The sequence below is a fragment of the Echinops telfairi genome, unplaced genomic scaffold (genome assembly GCF_000313985.2).
Source record: "Echinops telfairi isolate 266 unplaced genomic scaffold, ASM31398v2 ScPeMD7_2;HRSCAF=8, whole genome shotgun sequence".
Taxonomy (NCBI): domain Eukaryota; kingdom Metazoa; phylum Chordata; class Mammalia; order Afrosoricida; family Tenrecidae; genus Echinops; species Echinops telfairi.
The window spans coordinates 12,729,244-12,740,828 of record NW_022103898.1 but is presented as its reverse complement, the minus strand read 5'-3'; the positions used below and the strand labels follow the sequence as shown (position 1 = coordinate 12,740,828).

Here is an 11,585-nt window from a genome sequence, read left to right as displayed (position 1 = left end):
GGAAGGCAGAGATTCCTTTGTCGCCAGACATCATGAGGATCATCAGCTCCTGTTGCAGCCTCTTGCCCACGGAACCCCTGGGCTGCTCCCCCGCTGGGCTCGGCGCCTTTTTGGGCGGCTACGACACTGGCTGAGGCTGGGTCGTGATTTTGGGAGGCCATTCGCATGGTGTTGGCAGACAGGGTCTCGGAAGACTGGGCGACTGGAGGGCAACTGCCGATGCAGTTTTTGAGGTTAATTTGGGGGGCTTGGTTTGACTGGGTAAGGGTGCTTCCTAGCAGTACCTTTCTTTGGGTCTCTGATAAACTAGCTGACAAAGGATTTAACTTGTTGCTCATATAGTTACTAGCTTCCTCTTAATTGTGTACTGCTTAATTGCCATTATCTTAGAGAACACTTTGAGGTTTGAATTTCCCATATTCTGTTTCAAATAAAGCCCTTTCTTTTAGGAATAGCTTTGTAAATTCTCTTCTTACAGCCTCTCTCTTCACTTGAATCTAAATCTCTGAGCCAGAGCTCCAGAGCTGGGGAGGGGGACAGTGGCCCAATTCCCTGAGGGATGACACTGCTCTGGGAGTGGGGCTCTGGTACAGAACCTTTGCTTTCTGGGCTTGCCTTTTCCAGTGTTGAGCTTCGTCCTATGAGGAAGTTAGGGTGATGGCATTGAGGGCCCCAGTATTCTTGGCTTTCCCACTCTGTGAAGTAAATAGGAGCTGATCTGGGAAGGAGCCCTAGACCTCTCAACCTCTGTGCCTTTGCCAGCCAGAGCTTTGCCTCCTCCAGGGAAATTCCACAACCCTGTCTGGGAGCCAGATCGGGAGGAAGTTGTACAGAGCTGTATCATGCTCACCTGGGAGCTAGTGGGAGCAGCAGGTGGTGGCTCACATGCCTTCGACTCCCTGTTCTTACTCAGCAGTAGGTTTTCTGGAACAAATGAATGTTTCTTCACTTGATGTATTCCTATAGAACAATTTCTAAAGACTTCAATTTTTTGTTTTTCGAAATAATTTTCAACACTGATGTCAGTTTGCCTAGAGAGAGGGTTTGTGGAATCCTTCTGTCTGCTATACTAGAAATTGTTTTTATTGATGAGAATATACACCCCCAAATGACACCAGTTTAATCATTTCTACATGGTTCAGTTCAGTGACATTCATTACATTCCTTGAGGTGTGCAGTCATTCTCTCTGTCCTTTTCTGAGTGGTTCCTCCTACATTCACATGAACTCACCTGCCCCAACATCCCCCTCTAATCTCTCCAGTTGCTCTTATTCCTCCGTTCCGCTGTAGGTCTTAAAAGAGCCTGCCTGATGCGCAAGGCTTTTATTAACTAGATAAATTATTGTTTTTTAAAAATACTTCCAGGATATTTTTGGTTTAATGTTTAAAGATTATCTCAGGGTGACAATACAGGAGTTCCGATGTAGTCCCTATGGCTCCAGGAAGTCTGGAGTGTATGAGAATTTGAATTTCTGTTTATGTAACACACACACACACACACACACCATTTGATCAGTGTTTTATAGAATCCTTGGTTTAAATGTTTAGTCATGATAACAGCACCATCTAGCCCTGGTGGTCTGCTCAAGGAGGCACAAATTCATGGAAACAGTTAGCCACACATCTTACTTCTTTCTCCTATTCTTGACACTTTTCCTTACTCTGCTATCTTAGGCAAATAGGGACTAGTAATTGTACCTCGATGGCCACTTGGGCGCCTTTAGAACTCTGCATGCTTAGAGGTAGAACTAGGAGGTAGAAATATTAAATATGTTGTTAGGCCAGTTAACTAGGGTGTCTTGTGAAACCGTGACCCCAAACCTCCAAACCAAGGAACCATATCCCATGAAGTTTTTAGTTGTGTATTTTATTCTTGTTGGGAATAAATGTCACAGAAGCACATATAGTTTTGAAGGTTTATTGGCAGTAATTACAGTAATTGTGCTGTCCTAGCCTCAGTGGAAATTTTCATCTTTTAGGAAAATTAAAATATTAAGCAAAAATACACATTCCTGCATAGCCATCATTTCTAGCATTCTTCTTTTGTTTGTATAGTTGCAAATTTCTATCAGTATTTTCTGCCCAAAGAGATGTAGTACAGGTCTGCTGGCAGCGAACTCTTCAGATTGGTTTGTCTGAAGAAAGCTTTATTTCACTTTGGAGTTTTGAAAGATATTTTTGCTGCAAATCACATTCTGTGTTGGTAGTTTTTCTTTAGGCGCCTCAGAGGTTCCACTGCCTTCTGGCTGCATGGTCTCTGTTGATCTTTTGTCTCGTCTTTCTGTGTGGATAGATGTGTGTGAACTGGAACCCGACTAGCAATACTTTTTGACTTACCCTCAGAGGTGCCCCTTTGTGAGTGGCGTGTTTTAACTCCGCATCATGTTTTGAAGGTTCGTTCGTGTTGCATGTATCACTTCAATTCTCTCCGTGGCTAATATTTTTGTGCATGTACCCCATTTTGTGTATTTATGTTTGTTGATGGATATCTAGGTTGGTCGGCATTTTGACTATTGTGAACAGTGCTTCTGTAATCATTGGGGTGCATGTACCTTTCCTTGTCATTGCTTTTCATCTCGTAGCTATATACCGCAGAATGGGGTTGATATGCTATGGACTTCAAGAAACAAGCAAATCTATCATAAAACTACAGCCAAAGGCTTCTCCAGAGTGAGGATGGCGAGGCTTTGTTTCATGCACTTTGGCCACATTATCAAAGAGGGGCCAGCTCTTGGAGAAAGTATCACACTTGGTAGCGTGTCAGGAAAAGGAGGAAGTCCCTCGATGAGATGATTAACACAGTGGCTGAAGTACTGAGCTCCAACATGGCGGTGCTTGTAAGGACGACACTGGATGAGGCAGAGCTTCATTCTGTTAAACTAAGGGTTATAAGTCAGAATCGATTTGACGGCAGTAGGATTTTGCTTGGTTTTGTGTTTTGTTGTTAATGGTGTAATGAACCTTGATCTAGTGCAGAGTGCAGAACCACTGGTGACGTGGTTAAGCATTTTACTACTCGTGGGAATGTCTGCAGTGAGAACCCAAAGCTGCCCCAGGGGAGAAAGGAGTGCAGTCTGCTTTTTTAAGGATTTGCGTTTTAGGATCATGTGAACATGAATCAACTCAACAGCAATGGGTTGGTTTGGTTAATGGTTTAGTAGCTGTTTTAATGACATTCTGAATTCCATCCTAGTTCCCTTTTCTAAGTCTGCTTTTTACTCATTCTCCTAGTTAGGGAGCACATTTTCCCGTCCTTTGTATGTCTAGTAATTACTGTTCAGATCCTAAGCATTGGTTTTTATATCATTTTATTGAATCCCCTTGAAGTATATGTTTTGCTACAGGTAGTTCTTTACAGTGTGATCCTTTTAAGGCTTAGAAATTTCCCTTAGGACAGGATCTGAAGTAGACTTTATTCTTCAGCTAATAGGGTTTCGGTCTCAGGCATGATCCTACTGGGTTGGCAAAAAGCCAGCTGCCCTATCCCCAGCCGTGAAGTCAGGACTGCCGCAGTGGGTATTTTGTCCCTTTGTGATAGAGCTCACAACCTGAAGTCTGTGTGTAAGGAGTCAAGGTCTCCTAACAAAGACTTCTCTTTTTTGGTTTTTTAGGACAACCAATGAAGTGCAACCTCCACATGAACGGGAATGTTATCACCTCAGACCAGCCCATCTTGCTGTAAGTTCCAAAGGCTGGGGCACCAGGGGTGGGGTGGAGTTTTTCCCGCCACATCTGCTGCTGCTGCATGGTCATCACTTCTGACCCTGCACCCCAGCTCTCCTGCTCACCATCTTTCATTCCAGTCCCTCCGTTCTAATGGCAGGCAGGCAGTCATTCAAATTTGAAAAGTGGCTAGTCTAGGCATTTCCCTAGGGAATTGTCCCCACAGAGCCTGTCATGAGGCCTTTATCGTATAAGGTTAGCAACATCTGAAGGATGGAAAGTGGATAGGCTGGTCCTTCTGCCTTTGCACAATTGCAGGGATTGTCCAAATGGAAACCAGTGCAGGTAATGCCACTTGTTTTGGCACACATCTGGGAATGCACATACGTGGCCTAGGTTGGAGCCTAAGATGGCACAAACTGTCTAGTGGCAGTTCATAATGCGTAAATGGCAAGACATCATTTTCTAGATGGGGAGACAGAACATGAAGGAGAAAACTGGACCTGCCATGGTCACTTGACCAGTGTCTGGCAGAACCTGGAGTGTCACTAGGAGTCCTCTCTCGGCCAGTGTGCCTTCTCCCCATGTCTTGCTTTGGCGTGTGGGGAGGGAGACATGGCGGTGTGCCTCTGGTATCCACACGGACTAGCCCATCTGAAGACTGAAAGACTCTCAGAGTTATTGAATATTGACTTTAGCCTTGGAAACTTTCTTAAACTATAAAGACGGTGTTTGAAGTTACACACACACATTCAGCTGGGGTTCGTTGTGAGCCACTTGTGCTCAGCATTGTGCTCGGTGTGGGCATATCAGTGGGAGCCAAACAACGTCCTTGCCTCCACTGAGTTCTTACACTAGTCAGCTACTCCATCTGGCTGCAAGTTGTGATTAGCTTAGAAGGAAATAGGTGAGCAGCCCGCAGGAGAATAAAGGGTGGCAGCTACTTCAATTGGGGCCATTGTAGGGGTACAATGCAAGCCTGAAAACAGCTTTGAAATCTTGAAAAAACTGGAAAGCTAAGAAATGAACTCTGTGATTTGGACATGTTTCTTAAACGGTTTTCTAGGGATAAGTTGTATTCTTAAAACGAAGTTGTGTGAGCTAATAAGTTTGAGAAACATTGGGCACAAAAGAGTTGATTTGATTGCTTTACTTCTGGCAGCTCAGAATGTGCCCTGAGCTCATGTGATTCAGGACCACCTGGAGAGCAGACAGTGAGTGTGTCCTAAACTTAGGGCCCCAGAACAAGCGGGCCGCACACAGTGCAGATGGAGGAGGACAGGAAGTGTGACACTCAGTGCCTAGCTCAGAACACATACTCTAAATGGTGGGTCCCTTCCTCATCTTTGGAGACCTGGCCAAGAATTTGTTTCTTTTCTACTCTTCACAGGCGGTTGAGTGACAGCCCCTCAGTGAAAAAGGAGAGTGAGCTGCCTCGCAGGCTGAACTCGGCCACCTCGTGCAGCCCTCCTGCAGAAGTGGACCCCGACACCATCCTGAAGGCACTCTTCAAGTCCTCGGGCGCCTCTGTGACCACGCAGCCCACAGAATTCAAAATTAAGCTCTGAGTCGGGAGGGGAGGTGGCAGAACATCTGGGAACAGAGAAGGGTGGCTCTGTTTCCCAAAGCCAAGTTTGTGACCAATGGGCCGTTGGACTGGAGGCCCTGTCAGAGTGGGAAGGGTCGCTGGGTAGAGACCTTCCTCATTGGACAGGAACCACCTTCCTGTCGTGTTCTACCCTGTGTTTTTCTGTTCCTTAACATTTCCTGTAGTATGTTTTTTCTACTCTCCACCTCGTCATCACAATAGGCCTGTGTTTCTCAGTGCCCCTCCTCCCACTCATCTCAGCCCCAAGTGGAATTCGTCTCTGGAAGTACAGTCAAGACTTTTCCAGGTGGTCCTGCCGTGGTCCTTAGGGCCAGGGCATGAAGGAAACAGTGTTCTCTAGGAGGTGAGGTCAGCTGAGAATGAACCTGAGTGGGACTCGGGTACCGCTCCCTTGTCCCCCACCACCATTGGCTGTAGACCTATGCTTTGGAGAGTCAAGGCCAAGTGGCAAGGACAGGTCTCAAAAGGCTTGAAGGATCCCTGCTCTCTTATCAACCCAAAGCAAAATTTCAGATTTCACATCACTCTTTTTGCGTTTTACCAGATGCCCTTCCCAGGCTCTGTCTGCCTTGTGGGTGTCAACTGCAGGGAGAGGCTGGCATGTTAGCTGCCCTAATCCTCATCTAGCAGGGCACGTGTCAGACCCTGGGTTTGGTACAAATACCAGCAGGTTCAACTCTCGCCTTGTGGGACTTTGTAGGTGCTCCCGTTCTGTGGCACTGTGGAGGGGGCATTATTTGAATGGGAGATGTTGGTTATAGCTTGCCCTTACCTCTTGCTTCCCGGACTCCTCTGTCTCTAAGATAATAGGGATGCCGAGAGGAACTTCTCCAGCTGCCACCAAGGAATCCCCATCTGTAAGAGACCACAGGGAGACTCCTGACCTGGCAATTGGTTAAGAGAGCAGAGCAGCCATTCCGTATAAGCCCATGGACATTTCTCCAGTATGGTCCCAGTTTAGCTGGGGCTCCCTGAAGACCAGTTTCCTGCCGATTTGCTGGGATGGGAGCCCAGGCTTTCAGAGCTGAAGCAAGATGGGGAGCCAAGGTCCTGGGAGCTTCACAAAATCAGCGACAAGTGACAAGAATGTCACAGGGCTAGAAACTCGAGGCTCTGAAGCCCTGAGAGCTCAGGACCTGTTTGGGGTTGGTACAGTGAATGAAAACCTAGAAATTCCTGTTAACACAGTTCAGGCTGCCAAGCACAGGGGCACCAGGTTTTGAGCCCACCTCCAGCTTCAGAGGCCCAGCTCTGAAATTGGCCAGACCGGGATGTCCCAGGAAGGTGCCCATTTTCAGCATCTTTCCACAATTCTGCTTTCCCCCTTTAAGTGGCACAAACTTTGTTCGCCTTGCCATTGTAAGTCATTCCTCCCACCCTTTGCTAAGGAAATACCCAGAAGTGGTAGGATCTAGTTTTTCTGGTGCTGGACTTTGACTGCTCTTTGGACCCTGCTCAGCAGGGGGTGGTAAAGTCACTGCTGGCATGGCTTCACCCTCCCCTCCTGTTTCCACGCCAGGTGTGCTCTATTTATCCAGGTTTCATTAAGCCGACTGCAGCCACCTGGAGCCCAGGTTCTAAATAGTTCTTTGGAGATTGGGATGGGGTAGGTGGAAACTGTTGGCTTCCCTTGCTCTACAGGACGTCATGTTGGGGAACAGAGAAGGGAGGTGGTGGTCTGTCATGTCTCCCTCTCCACCTCCTAGACTTAGTACATTACCCACCTCTTTTTGTTCAGAAGGAGAAGAGGCAATGAGTGAGGGGAAAGACTGTATTACTTAAGCATTTCTGAATAAATGATTGTTATTCCTACCTCTGAGCTGTCATTTCTTTAAAAATCCAGCTACACGGTCCATGGAACTTTGTATCCGAATACAGCACTGTCTGCTCTGCTTTACTCCACCAGCTGTGACCTGGGCCAGTTACGGGACTCGCAGAAACAGCCTCTGCAAACTGAAGGGGCAGTGTATGTAGTAGGGTGGGTTTTATAGAGAAACAGAACCAGCGACGTTCACAGATGTGTAAGAAAGAACTCTATCAAGGAAGTCATCCAGCCCAGCTCAACTCAGGTCTGTGTAGTCAGAAACCCTCCAGACGCACAGTTGCCAGCAGATGAAACAGACGCTGGAAGATCATAGGCGGGTCGCTACAGAGTCCTGTGAGTCCAGGTTTGGCGGGAACATGGCAGGGCACACAGGCCTCTGGCCCTGGAAACCAGACACAGGATCCGAGCAAGTCGGAAGCAGCAGAGGAAGGGATCAGTTCTTCACAGCGTCTTTTATAAATGGGCCACACTTCGAAGGAGATGGCATTAGGCTGTCCTGATGGAGGCGTTGGATCTGCCCGTATCCCCACAAGTTGACAGCCTATCACAGCGAGCATTGCTGTCCAGCACATCAGTGAGGGGCCGACAGTGCTTCCTGGGGGTTCAAGTGGGCAGCTCCCAAAGCGCAGTCTGTTCAGAGGGAACAAGAGCAGCTGACTAATGTACCATCACTTGAAGACATCCTGTGTTTTGTTTCCACTCATACCAACCATCTGAACTTTGTTTAGAGATAAATGCTGTCCTTTTGATTGTAAATGGTTAAGAATCTAGCACAAAGGTGAGTTCACGTCCAGCCCTGAAGGGTGACTCAGCGCAGTCTTGGTTTCACCGGTCTCTAGTGATCAGTAAGGCTGGTCTCACGAGTTTGGGTTTGGGTCCATACTTTCCTCCTCTATCCAGCACCTTCTAATGTGATCGTTTTGAAAGCAGTTGGTCGTTACAGTGGGGCAGCATCTAGTTCTGGTCTCCGGGTTGTGGAGACTGATAGTTACATGATTCATTGAATTGATTTCCATACCTTTCGACTCTCTCATCATGGCTCCCTCCAATGGGGGAGAAACCAATAGTGAGTTGCACCTTAAGTGCTGCTCACACTAGTTTAAGACCTCAGTATCACTTATCCAAGTAGGTTGAAGAACAAGATCTTTGTGAGTTAAGCCAGTTGACCTTGTCCCCCAATTGACTAATGGCCCTTCACCACACTCACGGGTGAAAGTTATTCTGAAATCAACTATGCTTCAGGAGAAGTAATGTGTTCATGGTTGGTTTTATTAGCAGCTCTTCCAGAAAGATGGTATTGAAGTACTTATCCTTGTCCCTCATGAAGTACTGCTAAAAATGCGACAATATAAGGCAGGTAGAGTAGAAGGCAGGCTGGCAAGGAATGAATGGTATTGACATCCTTGGGTTTCCTTTTTTCCTCGCCTCATAGCCCAGATGGTGAAGGGGAGGAGTAGGCAACCCAGAAATGCCAATAGGTGCAGACAACCCAAGAGGAGTCTTGCTTTCTAGGAAAGACTCTAGTCAGAAACTCCTGTGACCCCTACCCTCACCAGCAAAGGCTGTTGGGAGCCTAGACTTACACCCTTATTGTGCTACATTGGGGTGCCCTGAAGCCCTCACATGGGGTGGTGTGAGAGAAAGCCAAGTTGGAAGGTGGAGCTTTCAATGGACACCACAATGGGGAGAAGAAATTAGGTGCCCTAGCCTCCCAAAGCTAAGGTGTCAATGAGCAAAATGGGTAGATAAAATACCCCACTCCCACTGGCAGCAGTAACGAGAAGCCCCTTGCACCCTGAGGGACAAGAGCGCTCAAATGGGGAAGGAACCCAGACTTACCCCTAGAAGTACAAAGTGATGCCTCCCCCTCCCCAGCAGCAGCGTGTCAGAGGAGGCGTACTATATAAAACAAGGTTCAAAGAAGTTTGAGACTCACCTATTTGTTGTCCAGGTCTCAATCAAGTTACTCAGACCAAACAAGTTACTCAGATCAACAGACATCAAATTGGAGAAGACATTGATGTTAGAATTTTACAGCAGCCATTATAAGCATTTTAACAAACAATAATGAACATGCTTGAAACATGGAGGTGGGAGGAGTTTAGCAAAGAACTTGGAGATTTAAGGCAGAACCAGACAGAAATCTTAAGACTTTAAAAATACAACCACCGAGGCCATCAAGCTCAGAAGCAACAAAGCCCACATGGAAGAAGCACACCAGTCTATGCGACCACGAGGTGTCGAAGGGATCAGGTATAAGGCATCAGAACAAAAAATCTTACCATAGTGAATGATGGGGGGAGTGCGGAGTGGAGATCCAAAGCCCATTAGTAGGCCACTGGAGATCCCCTTGCAGAGGGGTCTCGGAGAGGAGACGAGCCAGTCAGGGTACGATGTAACAACGATGAGAAATACAACTTTCCTCTAGTTCCTAAATGTTTCCTCCCCGCTCCCACTACCATGACTCGGATTCGACCTTGCAAGTCTGGCTAGACCAGAGGAGGTACACTGGTACAGATAGGAACTGAAAATACAGGGAATCCAGGGCGGATGATCCCTACAGGACCAGTGGTGTGAGTGGCGAAACAGGGAGGGTAAAGGGAGAGTGGGTTGGAAAGAGAGAACCGATTACAAGGAACTATATGTGACCTCCTTCCTGGGGGACAGACAACCGAAAAGTGGATGAAGGGAGACGTCGGACAGGGCAAGATATGACAAAATACCAATTTATAAACTATCAAGGGCTCATGAGGGAGGGGGGAGCGGGGAGGGAGGGGTAAATGAGGACCTAATGTCGGGGGTTTAAGTGGAGAGAAAATGTTTTGAGAATGATGTACAAATGCGCTTTACACAATTGATGTGTGTATGGATTGCGATAACAGTTGGATGAGCCCCTAATAAAATGTTTAAAAAAATAAAAAATAAAAATACAACCACCGAAGTAAAGAGCCCATGTTCCACCATCTGTACATTGCCAGCTGCCCAATGTATTTCCCCAGGCTAGATGTGTCCTGTAAATACATCTATCTGCCCACCGGATGTCTCTCTCCTTGGATGTTTCAGTAGCACCTGAACCAGACCCACTCTGGGCTCTTGCTCTGCTTGCCGTCCCTGCCCCAAGGTCCTTCTGCCTCACTGTCCCCCCATCTCAGAAATTAGCAAAGCCATCCTGGCTGCTCAGACCAATGTAGCAGCCCACTTTAATGCGCCCAATTAACCATTTTGTGTAAGTTAGCCTAAGTGTAGCTATTTTGTATCAGTGTTAAGTGTGGTCACTTTGAAGCTACTGTAGTTCTGTGACTGCTGGCCCTTTATCATTTATTTTGTAATTGCTGATCTTGTGTGTAACCCCCTTTGCCCCTATATTTTGAGGAAGTTGCATGAAGCCACATGCCTCGGGACTGAAGCTGAAGGAGCACCTGGCATTTGCTGCATAAAAAAAGTTAGACAAGTTCCCGTTTCTCCACATAGCATAACATCATCTGCCCCTATGTCCTGTTTATCCCACAGGATAAAAGGGGTCTGAAGGGCTCAGGGAATAGCTGGCACTCTGGCCGCTGGCCAGTAAACTTGGTCGTTCTTGAGATCTCATTCTTAGCACATCAAAGCCTAGGAGTAATCCGGGATTTCTCTCTCTCTCACACACGGCACATCCAATCAAATCCTATTGGGATTTTTCAAAACACCCACAATCCGACCACCTCACCACTTCAACCATTCACCTGGTGACCAAGACGTCACTTTGGGATTCATGCAGTGGTGTCCTAGAGGCGCTCCTTGCCGCTGCCCTTGCTCTCGCGACATCTAATCACAACACAGAAGCCAAAATTCTCTGTTGGAAATTCCACTGTGCCCCTCCCCACCTTGTCACACTCAGTAACAATCAAGGTCTTTCCCCGGGGTCTGCCAGGCCCAACGGGATCTGCGGGGCTTCTCTGATGGCCGGAGACCCTACACCTTGAACGCTCACCTCCTTCAAGTACTGGCTCAAATGTCACCCCATACAACTCTCACCTCTCCCCCTCACACTGGCCCCTCCCTCCGCTTGTCTTTTCAGCACTTACCACCACGACGGTATACGCTTGTATTTTGCTCGTGCGTTCCTGGTCTCACTTCCTTCATTACAAACTCCAGGGAGAAGGCTGGGTTTTGTTTCATCGCTGGATCCCTAACTCTTGGCACTGTTTCTGCAGCGGCCACTGACCTTTGAGGAATAAGTGAATGATGAATGAATGGTGGGGTGACTGCATGGAAAACCGAGTTGCATCCATGAGCTACTCCCGCCAAAGTCCACAAGGACTCTGACTCCCACTCACTGACTTTATTTTGAGCAACCGGAGGAAGCGCCCAGACCCTTGAGGTCAAGCCGGCGCCGAGGGGGCGGGGCTCCGACGTGACGACGTCGTCGTGGAGGAGCGTCCGCGTCTGGCCAGAACTACAGTTCCCAGCGCCCCCCGCGCCTTCCGGTTGGCAAGATGGTGGCTCGTA

At 47.6% G+C, this 11,585-nt stretch overlaps 1 protein-coding gene and 1 long non-coding RNA gene across 5 annotated transcripts in view; one reads left to right on the top strand and one right to left on the bottom strand.

The window, feature by feature from the left end:
• POLDIP3 (DNA polymerase delta interacting protein 3) overlaps positions 1–7,084 on the top strand; it is a 26,777-nt gene extending 19,693 nt beyond the window's left edge. For all 3 annotated transcript variants that reach the window (XM_045292719.1, XM_045292713.1, XM_045292721.1), the window contains exons 8-9: positions 3,612–3,678; positions 5,054–7,084. In XM_045292719.1, coding sequence (XP_045148654.1) covers positions 3,612–3,678; positions 5,054–5,231 — 245 coding nt within the window. In that variant the 3' untranslated portion in view covers positions 5,232–7,084. The remainder of the gene's footprint in view (positions 1–3,611; positions 3,679–5,053) is intronic.
• Positions 1,905–11,457, bottom strand: LOC123521990. Of its 2 annotated transcripts, XR_006680306.1 has the most exons (5): positions 11,418–11,457; positions 11,162–11,301; positions 7,086–7,225; positions 6,045–6,127; positions 1,905–2,879 (listed from the first exon to the last, which is right to left on the bottom strand). It is a non-coding gene; the product is annotated as an uncharacterized LOC123521990 (long non-coding RNA). The 2 variants fall into 2 exon arrangements; XR_006680305.1 differs by lacking the exon at positions 11,418–11,457 and having other exon boundaries at positions 11,162–11,391.
• Positions 11,458–11,585: the final 128 nt, after the last annotated feature.